The sequence below is a fragment of the Gossypium hirsutum genome, chromosome A08 (assembly GCF_007990345.1).
Source record: "Gossypium hirsutum isolate 1008001.06 chromosome A08, Gossypium_hirsutum_v2.1, whole genome shotgun sequence".
Taxonomy (NCBI): domain Eukaryota; kingdom Viridiplantae; phylum Streptophyta; class Magnoliopsida; order Malvales; family Malvaceae; genus Gossypium; species Gossypium hirsutum.
In genome coordinates this window covers 1,098,664-1,119,947 of record NC_053431.1, presented here as the reverse complement: position 1 = coordinate 1,119,947, position 21,284 = coordinate 1,098,664, and the positions used below count along the sequence as shown (strand labels likewise).

The 21,284-nt window shown below is 31.7% G+C and overlaps 5 protein-coding genes across 9 annotated transcripts; 4 read left to right on the top strand and 1 right to left on the bottom strand.

Moving 5' to 3' along the window:
• Nucleotides 1–1,112, top strand: LOC107948087 (uncharacterized). The gene has a single exon (XM_016882558.2). It carries the CDS (start codon nt 135–137, stop codon nt 1,077–1,079), a length of 945 nt encoding a protein of 314 aa, XP_016738047.2. The 5' UTR covers nt 1–134; the 3' UTR covers nt 1,080–1,112.
• A 5,353-nt stretch (nt 1,113–6,465) lies between these two features.
• LOC107949389 (glycine-rich RNA-binding protein 4, mitochondrial) lies at nt 6,466–7,743 on the top strand. Of its 4 annotated transcripts, none has more exons than XR_005900016.1 (5): nt 6,472–6,638; nt 6,717–6,785; nt 6,929–7,021; nt 7,117–7,214; nt 7,384–7,739. XR_005900016.1 is itself a non-coding variant. In XM_041075515.1 (5 exons), exons 1-4 carry the CDS (start codon nt 6,482–6,484, stop codon nt 7,204–7,206), a joined length of 423 nt encoding a protein of 140 aa, XP_040931449.1. In that variant the 5' UTR covers nt 6,472–6,481; the 3' UTR covers nt 7,207–7,214; nt 7,384–7,743. The 4 variants fall into 4 exon arrangements, 3 of the variants coding, with proteins under 3 accessions (XP_016739566.1, XP_040931449.1, XP_040931450.1); XM_041075515.1 differs by having other exon boundaries at nt 6,929–7,035; nt 7,384–7,743; XM_016884077.2 differs by lacking the exon at nt 7,384–7,739 and having other exon boundaries at nt 6,466–6,638; nt 6,929–7,035; nt 7,117–7,354.
• A 1,310-nt stretch (nt 7,744–9,053) lies between these two features.
• On the top strand, nt 9,054–9,730 carry LOC107949073 (50S ribosomal protein L12, chloroplastic). The gene has a single exon (XM_016883792.2). The coding sequence runs from the start codon at nt 9,054–9,056 to the stop codon at nt 9,606–9,608; it is 555 nt and encodes a 184-aa protein (XP_016739281.1). The 3' UTR covers nt 9,609–9,730.
• A 1,649-nt stretch (nt 9,731–11,379) lies between these two features.
• LOC107949072 (protein DGS1, mitochondrial) lies at nt 11,380–17,667 on the top strand. Of its 2 annotated transcripts, XM_016883791.2 has the most exons (14): nt 11,380–11,658; nt 11,748–11,862; nt 12,803–13,006; nt 13,240–13,377; nt 13,512–13,673; nt 13,806–14,000; nt 14,132–14,232; nt 14,797–14,886; nt 15,271–15,343; nt 15,420–15,448; nt 15,556–15,679; nt 16,067–16,177; nt 16,860–16,960; nt 17,085–17,667. In XM_016883791.2, exons 1-14 carry the CDS (start codon nt 11,432–11,434, stop codon nt 17,203–17,205), a joined length of 1,791 nt encoding a protein of 596 aa, XP_016739280.1. In that variant the 5' UTR covers nt 11,380–11,431; the 3' UTR covers nt 17,206–17,667. The 2 variants fall into 2 exon arrangements, 1 of the variants encoding a protein (XP_016739280.1); XR_001697625.2 differs by lacking the exon at nt 15,556–15,679 and having other exon boundaries at nt 17,085–17,228.
• Nucleotides 17,668–18,809: 1,142 nt separating this feature from the next.
• LOC107949071 (heavy metal-associated isoprenylated plant protein 47) lies at nt 18,810–20,101 on the bottom strand. Its single transcript, XM_016883790.2, has 3 exons — nt 19,904–20,101; nt 19,598–19,676; nt 18,810–19,099 (listed from the first exon to the last, which is right to left on the bottom strand). Exons 1-3 carry the CDS (start codon nt 19,907–19,909, stop codon nt 18,960–18,962), a joined length of 225 nt encoding a protein of 74 aa, XP_016739279.1. The 5' UTR covers nt 19,910–20,101; the 3' UTR covers nt 18,810–18,959.
• Nucleotides 20,102–21,284: the final 1,183 nt, after the last annotated feature.

Here is a 21,284-nt window from a genome sequence, read left to right as displayed (position 1 = left end):
TTTTGTCCCTTTACATGCCGTTTTTAATTCAATCAGTCTTCTAAAATTCCCAATTTTCTTTTTTAATTTTCCGAGAAAATAAAAAACACCCAAATCTTTGGTTTTTGTTGTTGTTGTTTTTTTTTTGTGTTTTGATGGATGATCAAGTGACTAACACCATGGAAAAAGGATCAGATTCAATTGAAACATCAGATTCAGTGCCATTAAAGCCAAACAATAACAAGCTCATGGTGAAGCTCAAGATCTCCAAGAAAAGATACGGCGGCTCCGGCGGCGGAGGAGGAGGAGGAGGAGGAGACGGTGGTGGTCAACATGTTTGTCCTGTTTGCAGCAAAGGGTTTACGTCAGGTAAGGCGTTGGGAGGTCATGTAAGGATCCATATGAAAGCTAACAAGAATGGTGGCCGTTATAAGAAGATATCAAAGCGTCAGCCAAGGAACAACAATAATAATAACATCCGTAAGAAGATTCCGATCATGGCGGCGGTAGCGGCGGCGGAAACTCCGCATGAAAGCCATGGAAGCGAAGAGAAAGTGAGCTGCTGTATTTGCAAGAAGGATTTCAAGTCATTGAAATCCTTGTTCGGTCACATGAGGAATCACCCTGAGAGAAACTGGAGAGGGATAAGGCCCCCGCCTTCCGATAAGAACAGCTGTTGTTCGAGTGTGTCGGAGAACGACGAAGCCGTCGTGGTTGATCAGATCAAAGGCTCCGCTTCCGATCTGTTGAAATCCCTCCCCAAATGGACCACCACCACTAAACGGTTCGAGAAATCAACTCGTTCCGATCACGCCAACAATGCCGATGCCGATACCGACACCGACACCGAGGATGAGATAACCGAAGCTGCTTATTGTCTTATGAAGCTATCTAGAGGTAATTCATTTGAATTAGATAATACAAAAATTCACAAGACACCATTGAAGACAAGCTTCTACACTAAAAACCCTAAAACAACTCCATTGAAAGAAGAGGCAAAACAATACTACACCAAGAACAACAAGACACAGCAGCTAGATTTTGATTTGAATGAACCTTATATTGGAGAAGATTCAGATGATTCAGATAATGAGGTTTGATTATCAATTTACCAAATTTCTGGGTTTCAGCTACCATTTGCTTATACATATACATATATATATATGTATGTATGTATGTATGTATGGTTTCTTAGTTTCTATCTATCCTTTTAGGGTTTAAACTTGTGCCTGAAAACCCTTGTTGTTTTTTGCATAAAATATAAATGGCTGTCAACTAGTTTGTCGTGTTTGCCATTTGACATTATAGTTTATGTCTTTTTCATGTTGCCCTAGAACTGAATTTTAAGTATGTTTGCTGGTTCAATACAACTGAGATGATTATGATTTTATGTATATGCACATCTATTTAGTTTATTGAATCTTTGATCAGTACTATACTAGTTTGATGTTGTTTTTCTATATAATCACTACTATATATGTATATGTATGTTTATGTATAGTTTATTCAATCTATGATCAATACTATATGCTAGTTTGATGTTTTTTTATATGATGATTACTATATGAATATGTGTATGTGTATGTGTATGTGTATGTGTATGTGCATGTGCATGTATAGTTTATTGAATCTATGATCAATACTATATGCTAGTTTGATGTTTTTGGATATGATGATTACTATATGTATATGTATATATATATATGTATATGAATATGTATATGTGTATGTATAGTTTATTGGATCTATGATCAACACTATATGCTAGTTTGATCTGTTTTTTTAAATGATGATTACTATATGTATATGTATATGTATGTTTTTTTTTTAAAATTCAGCTCAAGTGAATGTTATTTGATTGGTTTTCCCATATTTTTCTTTGAAACCATGATGATTTTTTTTGGAGGTTTAATGGATTATAGTATATTATTTTGGATTTATCGATCTATAATTTTTTAGTAAAAGTATTATATATACGAAAAATTATATCCTAATTATATATATATATAAATATGTTTATTTTAACAAAATTTAGTCTTTTTCTTCACCAAAGTTTGGTAAATCAATAAAATAATTCGCACGTATTACTTACAGATAGTAACAAGAAAGGTTAGAAAGAAGATTTAAGCATGTTCGAGCATGTTCAAGCAATCATCCCTTGATTGAACTAATATAATAGCCTACCGAATCATATAATTACTTATCAAAATCTTAATAGTTTGATATAAATTAACTATTGTTCGAAACAAATTAAAATATACTGAAATTTTTAATCGAAATGGAAGATAATCTTCTCGATATCGAAAAGAAACTTAGACTCTTTAGCTTCGGTTTAAAACCGAAAGAACACACATTGTTATGATTTGTTGATCAAATGGAACAAATTACTTTTTCTTTTATTATAATAACCATTTTATTTACTTGACGCGGTTTTCATTCTCAATTTTACTTACAAAATTGTAGGAATGCGAACTGTAGAAACCATAAAAATTAAAATGATTTTAACCATTAGATCAAAATTAAATAATTTTAAGCCTTAGATTTTGTATTTAACTTATCTCATGAAAATAAAATAAGAAAAATATAATTTCAAACATCCCCACCAATAAAAAAGAACAATTAATCATGTATTTGTACTTCTTGTAAGTTTTTCTTTTTATCTCTCATTCAAAATCATTTTACAAATATTTCGTGGAATAATATTTCGTATATTAGAGGAATTTTTAAATTTCATAAATAGGGTCAGTGATTGACAAGTATCGATATAGTAAAATATTTTATATATATATCACAAAATTTTAAAGCTACGTGTGGAATAAAAAATATATTGTACTAATGACCCATATTTCATAATTTCAACCTTATATGTATTTGTATTTGTTTTTTTTTTGTTTTTTGGTAAATTTAAGGATAACTCTTGTGGATTTATACAGATTTAGTTTCTCTATTATTTTCAAAATTTTCGTGCCCTTTTTTTTAAATTTCTCAATGTATTTATTGAAATGAGTCCAGTAAATTTTTTTTTTTTGCATTTTGTCGGTCCATTAAGAGATTGACAAAATTTCCGTTTTTAATTTAACTGATTCTATCAACTCGTTTAAAAGTTAGGATTAAAAATTATTAAATTTAATATACTCTTAAAAAGTTTATTTTTTTCGATTAAAGTATATAATATTTTATAAAAAATACATACAAAATTATAAAATATTTATAATAATAAATGAAAACCTATTTTTCTAACATAAAATTTATTTATTAAAATAATATTATTATAAATAAAAAATTTAAGGGAAAAAACTATGAAGAAGACTTAAAAAGATTCAACTTTTCTTTTTTTTTTTTAACATTAACGATCACTTTGTTCAAGTTAGATAAAAAAAAACTACAGCTTAGGGGTGGGCACAATCGGGGATGTACTGTAACACCCCTTACCCGTATTCGTCGCCGGAATAGGGTAGGAGGCATTACCGGAGTTTACAGAATTAATTTTCCATTAATACGAGTTAAATACTATTCATTTACTAAAACATGTCATGGCGTCCTTTAGATGGCCTCCAAAGCCCAAAACATACTTCGAGACCAAACCAGAATTAAATAGAACCATAGGAAATTTTTTTCGCAAAATCTCAATTTTTTTTTGCTCAATATAACCCCTTTATAAATATCTAACCTTCCCTGCAAATTTTAAAACTGAGACCAATCCAACCAACCAATTCATTTCAATCAATTTGATACCAAATTATGCTACTATTATAATTATACTATTTAACATATTCATCATTCTTTACTTTAATGTATATTCATTAAACAAGTCTTAGTATTTATATAATCATCAAACCTTATACATGCCATATAAATCAAAAAGGAAATTTACAAAAGCTACCGGAGATAATCTGGATAGTGTGATCCTCTGTGTTGATCCGATCCTCCGTATTCTTCCACGTCAATCTACAAGAGACATTGAATACATTCAAGTAAGCTTATAGAAGCTTAGTAAGTTCATAGGCATAAAACATAAATCTTACCAAATATTTATACACTAATACAATATACACAACTATTAAGTTCACCTGTCAACCACAGTCATTGGTGAGTTCCCTTGTATAAACTTACTATCATTCATCCATTTCCTTTAATTCTTTTGGGCCCGTTTGTCACATATCATTCTTCAACCAAATTAGGGAACGGTTACGGAAAATTGAGTACTTCACTTTCACTTTGCCATAGTATAACTATGATCTTGCGTATGATCACTTATCACTTATCACTTTTTGAAGTCATAGTCCTGCCACGGTCTTACACTGATCACATTTATCACTTGTCACTGATCAAATAAGTGTAGCTAAAGCTACCACTTATCACTTATCACTTGTCTCTGATCAGATAAGTGTAGCTAAAGCTACCACTTATCACTTGTCACTTATCACATAAGTGTAGCTGAGGCTACCACTTATCACTTGTCACTGATCAGAAGTACTCAAATCCAACGTTCCGCTCAATTTGATCATTTATTTGATTTTCGGGTTGTTATTTTATTCTCTATTCATCAATAAATATATTTCATCATACATTATATAATTCATAAATTTTACATATAATCATTAAACTTCAACCATATGAACTTACCTGGGTCGATTTGTAAAATTTGTGAAAGTTCAGGGACTAATCAGCTACTTTTTATTTTCCTCGACTTGCTTCGGGTTCTCGATTTGCAGTAAAAATATGAAAAACCAGCTTAAGAAAACCCTTCTATGGTGTTTTTGTTGATGAGAATGCAGAAAAATAATGAGAATTCTAGATAATTCCACTTTAGTCCTAGTTTATTAAGTAAATTTTACAATATTCCAATTTTGCCCTTAATTCGTCAATTTTCCCGCTGATTTCATGCACCTTGCCATCCAGCCCAAATAGACCTTGGGTCTATTTTCCTTTTAAACCCTCTTTCTTTTATCATTTAAGCTATTTAATCATTTCCTATAATTTTACATTTGTTACAATTTAATCCTTTTTATTCAATTAACTATCGAAACTTTAAAATTTCTTGACGAAACTTTAATACTAACTTATTAACACTCCATAAATATTTATAAAAATATTTATGGCTCGTTTTAAAAATTTTCAAACTCTCGATATCTCGTTTCCGATTCTAATTTAATTTTTTTAAAATTTTTATTTCTAGTACACTATTCGCTATTTCAAAAATTTTTCTAACTTCACACTTAACTTATATTCACTAAATTATTAATATTTTCTACTCATTTGTCGGATTTACTGATCTCGAATCACTATTCCGACAGCACTGAAAATTTAGGCTATTACATGTACTAATGAAATTATACTGTTTACCATTATCTTATAAGGCAAAAAAAAAAGGGGCATGTCTTTTTATATAAATAACTAATGAAATTATAAACATTAAGGTACCAAATCGTGTAAAAAATAAAGTATAAGGATTAAATTTTAAATTCAAACGTAATATAAGGACCAAAATTGAAAAAATGCAAGAAGGGTGGCATAACTACCAAAAATATATAGTGGTATAGATTATATTATGAAAGTAATACAATATATTAAAAAGGTACAGCATCAAAAATAGACTTAAATTATGAGGGGTAAAAATTATATTATCCCAATTTCAAGTAGTTTATCTAATTATGTTTTTTTTTGTGCCCAACTATAAAAAGTTACAATGGTTGCTCAATTATTAGTAATTTTTTTTGTCACACAATTATAGAAAGTTACAAAATGAGCACTCAACTATTCAATTTTGTCTTTTTTGGTCACCCAACTATATTGAATTTTCGGGTGTTTCCATTTTTACTTTAACCAGCTGGTGACCAAAACAGAGAAAATTGAATAGTTGAGTGACTATTTTACTACATTTTATAGTTAGGGTACCAAAAAAAAAATAACTACTAATTTGGTGACTAAAATAACTACTAACTGGGTGACTAAAAAAGAAAAAAAATCATAGTTAAGTGACCTCTAATGTAATTTACCTTATAATATATTAAAAAAATACAAGCACCGTAGACATAACAACCAAGGGCCAAAAAATATATTATCCCAATTTCAAAATATTCTATTTACTATATATTAAAAAAAATTATACAAATAAGTATAGGTTACAATGTCTAGCGTGTAATTTTTGAAAATTGGGAATTTAGTCCTTGTACTTGTATTTTTTGATATTTAGTCTTTTTATTTTTTAAATTTTAAAATTTAGATCTAACTGTTAACACTGTTAATTTTTTTTTGTTAAATTGGTTTCTATAAAATTTTGAAATAAATAAAAAACTACTCACTTCGTATCCATGTAATTAAAAAAATATTGTAATTAACCTAAATTTAACAAAAAAATTAACACAACTGGACCTAAATTTTGGAACTTGAATATAGCGGGACTAATTCCTAATTTTCAAAAAGTATAGGGACTATAGTCATATTTTATCCATAACTATAACATATTTTCGTTCTTTCAACACTACCATCTCAAACAGGAATGGTTTTTATTTTTGGTGAAGAAATGAAGAACAGTGTTGGTAGGTTCATCGCCGGAAGAGTTTCAACTATTCTTGATAACTCAATTTCACCTTCAACCTTGCGATTCTATAGCTCACACTCACCTCCTTCATCTTCCAGCAAACTCTTTGTTGCAGGTCTCATTTTCTTTCTCATCTCTTTCGGTTTTTGTCTTTCCGATTGTTTTTAACATAATGGGAAATTGGGTATTGAAGGATTATCATGGTCGGTTGACGAGAAATCTTTGAAAGACGCCTTCTCATCCTTTGGCAATGTCTCCGAAGGTTAGTAGACTCGTCCTCTATATGTTCGATAAATTGTCTCAGTGATCACGGTGTCTTCATTAAATAGTCTTTGGGAAATAATGACTTGAACTACAAAGCTTCATATAATCGGCCTGTTTCGCTCTTTGATAATTTTTTTCTAGTGAGGATAATGTATGATACAGAGACTGGTAGGTCAAGAGGCTTCGGGTTTGTCCATTTTTCTAATGAAAATGAAGCCATGTCTGCAAAAGATGGTATGGATGGAAAGGTATTGAGACTTGTACTTTTGAACCTGAAAGTCATCTTCCATAGGAGATCATATTTATGTTGAGAACTGGTTTCGCTGCAGGCATTGTTAGGTCGACCATTAAGGGTAAGTTTTGCGCTTGAGAAGGTTCGGGGTGTTCCTGTTATAGTCCCTCGTCTACCTCACACTTGAATTTGCAAGTAATTTTCTACTTTCGTACTTCTAAGTGATTATGGTATTGATGAACTAATCAATTAACCTGATGAAGGATATTCATTAAAAATAGCATTGTACTTCCTTTGAATATTTTATGAAATGAAAAAGAAAGTGTTTTTTGATACATTTATCGAAGAAATGCTGACAACACAGAATTATGGATCACTTGAACAACAACACAACCCCATTCCTTTAGAACCCTTCTGTAAGTGCAAAATCTCTTCCAACCAGTGGTGAAAGGCAGCACGGAACAGCAGTGAAAAGTTACATACTGAGGTAGCATTTAAGACTACGATTGAGTCCCTTCGAATTATTTTAAGATAAAATAGTAAATTTGTTCTTTTAATTAAAAAAAAATTATCCGTTTGTAATAGTAAAAATTGACGTGGTTGGTAGAGTAGTTAGATAGTAAGACGTGACATGCCACATGTACTTTATACTGATGTATATAGACCCGTTTTTAATAGAGAAAATGAATAAAATTTTTAACAAAAGAATTAGTTTGCTCTTTAATATAATGTACAATGACTAATTTGCTCTTTATTATTCTTTAATCTAACGTGGTTCATGTGGGATGCCATGTGTTACTGTGCGATTATTATATTAGTCACACCATTTTTTTAATCGTATAAATGGATGAAATTTTTAAAAGAAATGACCAGTTTGCTCTTTAATCTAATATAAAGGGACTATTTTACTCTTTTTTTGGGTAAAAAATGTAAAATATAATCTGACTTTTAATAAAGGGTTTTCATGGTACTTTTCTCTATTTTCGGTGTATTGAAGAACATTTGAACAACTGTCTTGTTGTTGTATGGATAATAAAAAAATATAAATTGCATTAGTCACTCAATTATGTTCTTTTTCTTTTTTAATCATTTAACTATGAAAATTTATAAAAGAGTCACTCAATTATTAGTAAATTTCTTTTTTGGCCACTCATCTATTTAATTTTTTCTTTTTTGGTTATCCAACTATTTTGAATTTTTGGGTGTTTTCATTTTTGCATTAACTGTCTAGGGATAAAAAAAACAAAATTGAATAGTTGGGTGACCTTTTATAATTTTTAATAGTTAGTTAACCAAAAAAAAATCATAGTTGCGTGACTTCTACTCTAGTTTACCCATAATAAAACAATTGTTTTTAGTGTAAACTATACAAATGGTTACCCAACTATGCCCGCATTCTTGGTTTGGTCACTCAATTTTAAAATTTTCAATCTAGACACTATTGTTTGAATTCGTTCTTGTTTTAGTCATCCGCCACTAAATTGATAAAGAAAAGTCTTTTTTTAATTGGTATAATAAAGCATTTAGTCCTCAATACTTACATATTCTATTAATTTGATCTTAATTCTAAATAGTTTAATAAATTTTTGGTCATTTAACTATAAAAAATAGTCACTTGATTATTAGTAAATTTCGTTTTTGGCCACCTAATTATAAAAAATTACAAAATAATCATTCAACTATTCAATTTTATTTTTTTGGCCACTCAATTATATTGAATTTTTGGATGTTTCATTATTATGTTAACCAGTCAATAACAAAAAAGATAAAATTAAATAATTGAATGAATATTTTATAATTTCTTAATAATTAGGTCACTAAAAAAGAAAAGAAAAACTATAATTGGGTGACAAGCAAAGCGAATTCCCATTTCTGTCTCTTTTATTTTCTTCTACTTTAGAAGGTCAATTTCGTCAAATTGAATTGTAAACTTAGAAGGGCAATTTCGCTATATTATTATTTACGCTCATTCCCTCTCTATTTGCCTCGCCTTGCCTTATCCTAATCCTCTCTGCAATTCAAAGAAGAAGAAAAATGGCTTCTTCAGCTCTCTCAACACTTTCTCTCCGCTTACCCACTTCCTCTAATCCTACGAACCCTTCCCATTTCAAAGCCCCTTCCCTCCAATTCCCTCTCCGTTCCCTCACTCCTCCTAACCTCACCCACCGTTCCACCGCCCTCCGCGCCACGGCCGCCCCCGAAAAAATCGAAAAACTTGGCACCGAAATCTCCAACTTAACCCTCGAGGAAGCCCGCACCCTTGTTGACTACCTTCAAGAGAAACTCGGCGTCTCTGCCGCTGCCTTCGCTCCCGCAGCCGTTTCAGTTGCCGCCCCCGGTGGTGCCGATGCCGAAGCGGCTGTTGTCGAAGAGAAGACCGAGTTCGATGTGGTGATTGAGGAGGTTCCTAGCAATGCCAGGATCGCGGTGATTAAATCCGTTAGGGCTCTGACAAATTTGGCTTTGAAAGAAGCGAAAGAGTTGATTGAAGGTTTGCCCAAGAAGTTCAAAGAAGGAGTTTCGAAAGATGAAGCCGATGATGCCAAGAAACAACTTGAAGAAGCTGGAGCTAAAGTTTCCATTGCTTAGTACAGCAGGTTTGTTTTCCTATGATTAATTTCCAGTACAGTAGAAAATTTCTAAATTGCTATAACTGTTGGTATTCTGAATTTTACTCCCTTTTTTGCTCATTTAATTGATGCATTTTTATATATTTAGTTGCTTACTTTCTCTTGAATTGCTCGAATCCGTCTGTTTGTTCGGACGGTTGAATTAAATAAATTATTGAAAACGCTGCACAACCCATCTGTTATCTTCGACACCCCATTGCTTGAATGAATTCGCCTTCACCTGATCGAACAAACTCCAATCCCACACCTACTTACATGATTAAAGATGGAAGCGTCCACCCAATGCTGCTTCCCAGTCGCAACAAGTCAAAGACTCGAAGGCAGGATAAGAGCAAACAATGCCGAGTTAAACATCCAATGCCACTAATCGCCTGTAACCTCGACAGCTTACCCATGGCAATTAGAGATATCAAGTCTCATCTTAGAACCACTACAAGTAGTAGGAGCCTATCTGTCAAACCGACATCGTTGACCGGAAAACCATACATCAACTGACTCTCCACACTAAGAAAAATCACTTACTACCAACTTTAGCTCATCTCTAATGGTAGGGGATGACCATTCCTACACCTGCCCAACCCATGACCATGACCTATATATTTCAATTCATACTAAACCAAACTTTGAGTTCCTATCTATAATATTAATGCCATACATAAATTCAATTCAAAATCGACATGTAAAAATCTTAAATTTAACTCAACAAAAAAATATGTTTCGGTATTAAGAGTCGAATTGTATTGTCTTATTTTCCTAAAAAATGAGTAAATTAATTTTTATATCTTAAATCAAAGAACAAATTGGTTCATCCCTTAAAAGAAACTTGTTCTTGGATGTCAACATTTGTTTATTTCGTTGGTCAGGTAAGTACAAGAGGATGAAATTTTTTAATAAAAAGAATCAATTTACTCTTATGGATATGAATTAATTTATCTATCTTTTTAATAGACTGGGCAAAATGTAATTTGAGCACCCTACGTTCATAGCAGGAAAAGGGAAAAAATGTTAAAAAAAATCCATTTGAAGAATTTGCAAATGGCCGATCAAATGAATGAATCCAGTTCGAAATGATGACTGATGAGCTACTCTAAAATGCTTGATTCAATCAAAGACATTGCTGGCAAAATTGGAGTATAAACTATGGTAGCTATAAATCACCCAAGTTATTCATTCATTACATAAAAATCAATTTAAAACTAAGCTAACTATTACTTGGTATGCTAATAACTATTACTTGGTATGCTAACACGCATCGAGTTAAATTTCATTTTATCTCATTTATGTAAAAAATAAATAATTTAATTTTTATATATTAAATCAAAGAGTACAAGGATTGACTGAATAACCATGTCATGTGATTTCGTGTGGGTGTACAAAGGATTGAAGGAATAACCATGCTAATTTAGTTATTTTTTTAATAGATCAAAAATATTTTCATTTAATTGTTAATAGAATACATTATGTTTTACTAAAAAAAGACGTGGCATTTTCTTATTGGATGTTGATACGGTAAAATGATGGAAATTAATAGTTTAAGTATTTCTTAAAAAAATAGTAATTACCAAAATGTGAAAAGCGATATAATTTGGCAGTCAATTTGAAATTAAGCCAATTTACAAAGGCAAGTTATAAATTCCTAGGAAAAAAAGGGTATTTTCTTCTTCGTCGTCAACAGCTGTGAAACATACCTAGCGAGTCATCGAGTTTGAATCGGTTGACTCAGTTGAAATTCAACTCAGCACTATAATTTCAGTGAGTTAGAAGGAAAAAAAAGAGGCAAGTATGGAAGCTACACCTGAAGGAAACGAGTCATCGAGGGACGCTAAAACCCTAATCTCATTTTACTCCAATTATCTGAGCAACCGTTTCACCTCTTTGTTTCCTTCCTTTCCGTCAAATTTTCTCGAGAAAATCTCAAATCTTTATCGCCAAACGCTTCTTCCTATCTCTACTAAACGCAGAGCTGGTCTCCCTCTCCCATTGCCTACCAACTCAGTCAACTCAATTCGGTACACGACCTTCGCCCCGTTTATTCATTTCCATTTTTCTTAATTAGTAGAAATGTATTTCGAACTTAATAGTTTTTTTTAATATCCAGGACGGCATCAGAAGCATCGAGAATTTATGAAGTTTTAAACGATATAATGGATCGTTTCATTTTAAATTTGCATAAAATTCAAGAGAATTTGCAATTTTGGCAATCTATAGCTGAGGTAATGCACTAATGACTTAGTTAATTTTGAATTTCTCTAAAATATGCAGTTGTTTCTTTGAACTAAATGTGTTAGGATTAGTGTTGCATTTAGTAAATGTTGAATTTCTTTTTACTGTTTTCTATTGCAATAGCAATAGCAATAGCAATAGCAATAGCAAGAAAAATGTAACCAAGTTGAAATCAAACCTAATTACATATTTGAATGACCTGAATTGAATTGCATTGCTTTGGTTTTGTTAAAGTTACTTTTAAGTTTTTTCGCTAATTTAGAAATAAAATATTTTATTTTGATCTTATAAAAATAAAATTTGATTACATTCAAATCTTTATGGGTTTTAATTATGAATAAAGAAAACAAAGTTAAATGGTAAAAGTAACATGGAGGCGCTTATACTAGGAGTCAAATTGCATTTTGCCCCCTCTACTCATAAAACTGGCAAATTAGACCCTGTATGTTAGTTCAAAGTGAAAATTGGTCATTTTTGTTAAAAAATTGATGGAATAACCAAATTGTGATATGTGGTGTGCCATGTGTATCTCATGCTGACGTACAAAAACTAATTTTTAATGGTAGAAATGGATGGAATTTTTAACAGAAGGAGCAATTTGCTTGATGATCTAACGTATAAGGACTACTTTGCTCTTTTTTTTAGTAGAGGGGGCAAAATGCAATCCGAATATTAATACAAGGGCCTCCATAGTACTTTTACCAAGTCAAATATATCTAAATATTACATCAAACTGAAATCAATAAGGTTGAACTGAAATTGAATCCAAAATGGGTTTGCAAGGCAAAATTGTACCACCCTTCATTGTTTGAATTGGTTTTTTTGGTCAGCTTTAACTGCCTGAGCACATCTACTTCCAGAAATGAAATACAAGTAGCAATAACAACAGCCCCATTGTACTTACTAATGTAATTTTGTACAAATATTTAGGGATCTAATGCAAGGAAAGTTTACTTCATGATTTTCGAGAGAGGGCCACGAGCTTTTGTTAATGGATCAGTTCAACTCATGCGTGAAGCTGTCACTGATGGATCAGCAATGCAAAATCTTTCCCAATCTTCATCTGTGTACATCTCTGAAAGGATTGCTGTCTTATCTTCCCTAAGGTGTTCACTTGCTGTTTTTCTGGCTCAGGTTTGCTCCATCTTTTTCTAGTTCTGTACTGTCATGTTATGCTCTTACCGTAATAAGGAAGCCCATCATATGTTAACACACTCACAATCTTACTTTTTTCCTCCCTCTCTTTTCCGAAAGCCATAGATAGACATAACATTAAGCATGTAGTAGTTCTACAGGCTTGATAACTCTACTGTTATGTTTTGTTAGACGTGATTAATCAAGGATTCATTTCTTGTTTTCTTCAATAGTTTTATGTGGAAGTTAACAAATGTGGAAAGGAGTTAGCAGAAGATCCAGAGAAGCCATTTTCCTCACTTATGCACACTCTTAATGGCTTATTTTCTAAGTTGGACGCATCAATTGGCCATCTTCATGCTTTGCGTCAGGTATATATTTCTCTTGTTGCATTTATTTTGCAATGTTTTCAATCTTTTGCTGAGCATTTCAGACTTGCTGCTATTATTAGAACTTAGGTTGTTGAAAACTTCTACCCGAATTTTCATGTACAAAAACTATGCAGAATGATTCTTCTGTTGAAGGAACCTATTCGTTTCCTCTACTATTTGAGACATTGCCAGAAATCAGTCAGGAAGAGTCTCAATGGACAAATTCTGAAATTAAGGAAGCTATCAACTTGGTTTGTACGAATCTCCAGGCACTTGACTCTTACTTAGCTCTCATGGTAATGGTCCTTTTTGTCATAAAACTAGACATTATGTTATTAACTGATTACTGGCTTGTTCATTCATGTTTTTTGCATTTGATGTTCAATTTATTTTTGGATTTGTTGCTTATTTTCTTACCATTCTCTTAGGTAGCTAAACACCAAAAACCAAGTAATGTAACTCGTTACTGGATCCGGTATACATGTGGTGCAGTTGGCCTTTCAGTTTGTTCTTTCTGGCTCCTACGGCATAGCCGTCTGATGGGAAGTTCTGACATTGACATTTGGATTCGTGAAGCAAAGGAGTCAACAGTTAGCTTCTTTAATGACCATGTTGAGCAACCGGTACACTGCACTTTGCTAATCTGATTGCTCAGTTGTTTTTTTTAACATCTCTCTCTTGCATGTCTTGTATTTACCATTTTCATGAATACTTGAGAATGAAGCTGATTGTAGTGATGTTAATTTATCTTCAGCTTTTGGCAATTAGAGATGAACTTTTGGATACGTTTAAGAAAAGACAGAAAGGTGTGATGGATATGGAGGAAGTGAAGTTGACTTCCGATTCTCTCCACAGGTTAAATTTTCTTCCTGCCAGTTTGCATCATGGATATTGAATTAAAATTAGCTAGCACGGGAATTGCAGGATGTGATTTTCATTTCTTCAATCCCTTTTTTAACTTCTCATCTATTCACGAAGCACGGCTAGTGAAACAACAAAGTTCTGAGTTTTAGGCTGCTAGATTATTTAGAATTAGGACAGAAATTCTGAGAATATACCTAATCCTCCTAACCATATTACTAGAATTTCTTTAAACCTTAGGAAAATGGGGATGGGGGTGAGGCTTAAAGGAAGGGCTGCTGTGTAGCTCAAGGCCCAATGGGCCTCTGTATGTACAAAAAAGATTTTTACTTACTACTTTAATCTTTGCTTGAGATATCAAGATTCTTCTGGAGATATAAGTTGCTTGATATTTGTTTTATTTGTCTTTAGATTGTCTTCCAGCTCCACTATTTGATCTCTTTCTTTTTCTATGGTGATTGGATATAATGAAGTTCTTTTTGTTCAAAGGTAATTGCCGTATCATTGACAGCCATGTCAAATGCTTTTTCTAAACACAATTGCTTTCATGGTTTGCAGAATGTTATTGGCCTTCAGTGAGCAGACAAAAGGTGAAGCGTTCCCAGAGAATGCATCAGATCAGGAAATGCTTGAGATAGTTATGTTAAGGTACTACTTTTTTCTAATATCATGGCAATGCTAAATCATGTTTGCACTTTATGACTTATGATGCACATGGTATGGGTGAAATTTAAACTTTATCTTTTGTTTGGAATTTTTTTTATTTACGAATGCTTCGGGTACAAAAAAATGCTTTAGACCAAAGAGATTAGTGATGGTAAGTTTTTATAAATCCCAATACATCTGAAATAATCTTGCATTCTAGATGATTGCGTTTTCATGATACTTTCAGAAATTTCCAGAATAAATGTGTTCCTCCTATTGCTAATCTGATATATTGCTTTAACTGAACTGCCACTGTATGGTGTATATCTCTTTATGTGGTAAATTTCTTCTTTGAAACAAACTCTTTCATTGGGATTTCTAATGTAGATATGAAAAGGAACTTGTGCATCCTATCCAGAATCTTCTCCACGGAGAGCTTGCCCGTGCTCTGCTTATCCAGGTAATGCTCATGATTTTTACAACACCGATGCTGCCTTCTATTTTGGTTGCATAACCTCATGCTTTTTCCATTGCAGGTGCAGAAGTTGAAACTCGATATTGAGATGTAAGTTCAACGCCAACTTTTTCCTATATAGATGCTTAAATATTATCGGTTTTCTGGTTTATTTCAGTTCTCAATGTTCTTACTCATTACGATGATCATTGAACTAGGGCAATGCTTGAACTGGATCAGATTCTCAGAGCAAATGAAATAAACTTTGCAATACTAGCTGCCTTGCCAGCATTCTTTCTGTCTCTTGGTCTGATTGTAGCCGTGCGTGCATGGTTTAGACAGGTTGGAACACTTCAAGGCTATACAATATGTTATCTAGTTAATTTTTTAAAAGTAAATTCCATTTTGTTGATCAGTGTAGGAAGGGATGATATGCTAGGTTTAACGATTGCACTATTTACATGGTTAGACAAATTTATAGTGCCTGACTATCAATTATACCTTTGATATTGGTCATGACTGGCTAAAGCTAAAGTTCCATTAAAGTGCATTTGCACAGGGTAGAACCTTCTCAGGGAATATTATAAGGTTTTAATGAGGCTGATCCTGAGCCGCCATCCAAACACAAATACCCTCAGGGCAGAAAAGCATACCTATTAATCACCAAATCTTGTTTCCTTTCTCGTATTTGTCAGACAATTGATTATTTGGTTTTGTTATTCTAATCAGGATACTAAAGCTGAAGGCAGAGGAAGAATTGCTCGTATCCAGAGGAGGCTACTTATTGTGGAGATTGAGAAAACAATTATGCAGTACCAGGCTTACTTTGACCAAGGGCTGGTAAGAACCTTACCGTTCGGTTTAATTCTTGGATGGTCGTGATTAATTTCTCCTTTTTCCCCTTTCCACATTGGCTTCTTCTGAAAGGGCCTTGATAAAATTTAGATTCTAAGCAAGCCATTTGCAAGATGTGAACTCGTAGGAAATCATAAGATCTTGACTTTATATGCTTTCTCAACTGAGAACAAGTTCTAAGTAGTTTTGATGGTATTGAGGTGGGGTCAGATATGGAGTTGACTTCTTCAGTTCTACTTGTTTAATGGCACTAACTGGAGAGAACTGGAAGCACCTTTCTTGTTACCATTGCTCCGTATGTTTATTTTGTTTTCGTTTTCTAAAAGCATCTTCATCCTCCCCCTTTTCCCATCGACCCTTCTCTCAGTATCAGTATATCATATGTTACCCTGCATGATTTCATATGCTCGATATGTTTGTGCATTTGTATTTCTGTAGATTAGGTGCCAAGAAAGAAGTTTGATCTGTTAGAAGAACCTTTATTTGGTCCAAAAGCTGTATTTACTTTTACTATGCTGAATTCGGTCTCTCTTGAGACAGATTAGAATACTGCTTTTGTGACTAAAGCCAAAGGAATTTGCTTCGACTCAACACCACACATACCACTCACCTACATCTATGTTCCAAAGGGTGAAAATAATATGACATATATAATGCTCTTTCACAGGAAAATGATGCACAATGCATGTTCGGGTTGTTGATTTATTGTCTAGACCGTTTATACCATGCTGTCAGAAGACATGCAAAGGCGACCGGTGAATGGCAATGGTTAGTTGATTCTTCTGTTTCTTAACTGACTTAAAAGCTAAATTACTTTGCCCATCTCGTTTTGACTTTCTGTCTTAAGATAATGAACTCAAGATAGCAACTAACCAATTATAAAATTCTGCAGCTTGAAACAGGATATAATTGATTTAGGAAGGCCTGGTCTTCAAACTTCATACAAGCTAATTGTGACGGCACGAATGGAACGCGTTTACGATTGTTTGCTTCCTTCCCTAAAACGCCAATAGATCATTACCTTTAGTTCGAAAAAGGGGGAAAAAAAGAGGCCTCGATCTTAAATTCCTTTTCCGTTGCTTTATTCTTGTTGTATAAGCAGAATTTTACCATATCCTAGTAGTCGGAAAACTACAGCGGAAAAAAGTAGCTGCAAGTGCAACACTTCCCTGGCATTTTCGAATTGCTGTCTGCATGAAATTTTGTAGGGCATTGCTTAATTTTGATCTGAGGTTATACACAGGTAAGGTTCGTTGCCAATTTGCCTTATGTACTCGGATTTGGATGTGAATGTTAGATACGGATACATGTCCACCTCGGGTATGTTTCATTTTGTCCAAGTCTTTTTATGTGTTTGGAAGGTTTTTAGGAATCCATATTTCTGTGCCATATTTAAATGTGTCTAAAATGGGTTATAGGCACAGATACTTCAAGAGAAATAAAGAGTCGGAAAAACATAGATTTTGCCTTTTTCATACTTGCTATTTCGTATTTCCATGCATGCTTTCTTCAAGATTTAACTTTTTTAATGTATTTTTTTCTGTAAGAATATATCAAATAGATAAAATACTTGAATATCTTTTAAAAGTCTACTTGGAAAGGGCCAAACCATTGAAAAAAAATTTTGGGTCTAACCATAAAAATTGGAAGGACATTTTCCCCTAAACAGTAATTTAGTATGTTTATACCGAGGAAGAATAATTTAGTATTTTTAATTTAATATGTTTACACCGAGGAAGAAAAAGATGGTTGGGAAATTTATTAATTTTTGGTATGGTAGGAGAGAGAAAACCTTTTGTTTGGTAAGAGAGAAGAGACGTGGGTTGGGAAATTTTACTCTGTTTGGTAAGCGAGAAATTAAAAGAAAATTTAATATCCAAACTGTTCATGAATTTTGATCCAACCTTCAATGTTATATGTGAACTTTGATTTTCTGTAACTTTATAAATGAATTTTGATATGATTCAATTTTCACAAATTACTAATAATATTATTGAATTAGCATCATTTTATATTGATCTATTGCATATAGAAATAATTATATTAATTCAATATGAAAATAAATATATGTATCCATTTTATTAGATGTATACAATTGAATCAAAATCGATGTTTTATGTATATGTATAAACTCCAATTCAAATTTGTTAAATCGTGATCAAATTGATAGAATGTGTAAATTATGAGAGCTAAATTTGTTATTATACGAGTCAAATTTATATAAAATTGAATAAAAACATTAATATTATGATTAATTGTCCTTACTTTCTTACTTTCGAAATTGATAAAAATTAAATTGTTCCCTCTTTTTTTCAGGGAACAATTCGCTTAATATCGAAATTGAGAGAGATTGGAGAGATCTTTTTACCTATAATTTCAAAAAATATTTCACATTATAATTGTGTGATCTAAACTTTTTTGTCTAAATCTATTTTTTTAAATATTTTCTTATTAAGTATATATTTTTGGAAAAAAAGTTGAACATATCAATATTAAGTATGGGTTTAGATGTACAGTGCGGTGCGTTTAACTTACTTTTTATCTCATATCGCTACAGTATCTAATCTCATTGTCGCCATTATTTTTACACTAACCTCAAGTAAATGCACCGCCCATCTAAACTTACACTAAATAAAACACGACTAAATATGATATGAAATATAACTTAACATATACATAATTAAAAAATTAATAATAAAAAGCTGAGATTTATTTAGTCCTGTTTCCTAAATTGAGAATTTCAGTAGCTCCAACTTTCTTCCTTAAATTAGTTTTGCTTTCCCAAAGTGAGAATTTCAGTAGCTCCAACTTTCTTCCTCAAATTATTTGTCAACTTGACTGCATCAAAATCTCCAATCACCACCACTTTCTCTTTCTCCTTACCATCCAATGCAACAGAGTCTACCCCTGTATATATATATAATGATTCACTTCATTATCTCGAAATGAAACAAAATAGTAACAATTATTAATAAATTAAATCTTAAACTATATTTTAATTTTTAAAAAAAATTGAGTAAAATTGATATCTAAACTATGTTTTGTCTTCAAAGCAATGGCGAGAGGAGGAGGTTGGCAAAGCTTGGCCTCTCCTAAAATGAGAATTTGTTGCTTTAGACTTTAAAATTTTATAAAATCTTAAGTTAATATACGATAAAATTATAGTTTGGCCCTTTGAAAACTATAAAGATTTAAGTCAATATAAGAGTAAAATTGCATTTTACCTCTCATAAAAATATATAAATAAATAAGGTTGATATCTAATAAAAACGTGCATAGTATTGTTTTGGGGTAAATTTGATAATTTAAGTACCACTTTTGGTAAAAAAAAAATTGTATCAAATTGAGAATTGAGGTATAGCTTAAGGATCAATTTGCTAATATTTTTAAAAAAATTCAACTTACCTGCTTGTCCTGCAGCCACTTTAAGGGCCTCACTCCTGCATTTTTCACAGTTCATAGCCACCTTAAACACCACCTTTTGCTGTATCCAAACATAAAAAAGAACATGAATTTTAGCCCTAAATATCAATTTTATCTCGATTTAAACGTGAGTGTCAGATAAAAATATATCATTCGATAACGATATTTTTAATATTTTTCATGAAATTGAAAGAATAATTTAAATTATTTAAAAAAATTAGAGCAACAAAACTAAATATCAATAATATAATGAAACTCAAATGATGGAATCCATAAAAAAAAAATTACCTTCATATTTGGTTTCTTTCTTCTTCTTCACTAACACCCAAAGAAAATATATGGTTTATCACATAATTCACATGCAACAACCTCATATATATATATATGATGATGATGACGACGATTAAATTTCATATGACATAGCCTAGAAGTTTCCTTTTCATTGTTATGAATATAATGCCATAAATTACCAAGGAAAAAAAACAGTCCCAAGTCCCAACACCTTCTTTTACAAGTTATTTGTTATGTTGACAATTAACCCATTCAATCAATTTCTAAAAAAATATATGTACGTATTTATTTTATATAATAAATTATATTATTCGGGTTTAGAGTGAATATTGGATACGGGTATAGAATATGAGTATGATTCAACATGGGTGTATTCGTTTATATATATAATTATTAGTAAGTTTACGTTTTGATAACTCAACTTCAACAAGTTACAAAATGATTATTGAATTATTTGAAAGTTTTCATTTAAGTTATTTGGTTATTAAAATTATTGCTATATAGCCTTCCATGTTCGTACCACTTGTACCAATAGAAAGCTCTTTTTCCCCTTTTCTTATACATTCCAATTTTTTTTTATAAAACAGTTTTGAACATCATGAATCTGCGAATCAAAATTCAAACAACTTTCTTTTTTCTTTTTTTTTTATCTCTGACACTGATTGTTAGATTGACTTGAATATAATGTATGCTTTTTTACTTGTCATTAGATACTCATCCTGATCAAATTATTGTTTGGAGCTCGCTAGATCAATTTTTTTTTAAAAAAAACTTAACAACTCAGTAACTTAAATAAAGCTTTTGATTGGTTCAATGACCATTTTGTAACCTTTTGAAATTAAATGGCCAAAATATAAACTCACTAATAGTTTAGTGACATTGGGTGTAGTTTACCCATATGAATATGAAAATAGTTTTTTTGTTTTTAACAGTTCTGATCATATTTGTTCTTTTTTACATAATACCTAAAACTACCCATAGTCCCTACGCTTCAACCCACGTCTTTCTTTCTGTATTAGTAACAATATCATGCCAATCAGACTAATAGTTTCTAAACTTGAATTACGAATCTTGTTTAAAATATTATTTTCTTAGATAAATCTTGTTTAATTATTTTTTTAATTCTACACTTTTCAGTAACCTGTCCATTTTAATGCATAGTGATTTTGTGGAATAAAAGAACACATACAACAAATGAGACAAATTATAATCAAGAAAATGAAAAATTTTCAAAGTCAAGTTTTTGTTTATAATAAAGTAGTAGTGAAATTTTTAAGTCCGATCATTAAATAATTTAAAGGTATAATGAGTTTTTAGTCTTTTAACTTTATGAAAAAGTCATTTTAGTCCTCTATTTAATTTTTCGTCTTTTTTAACA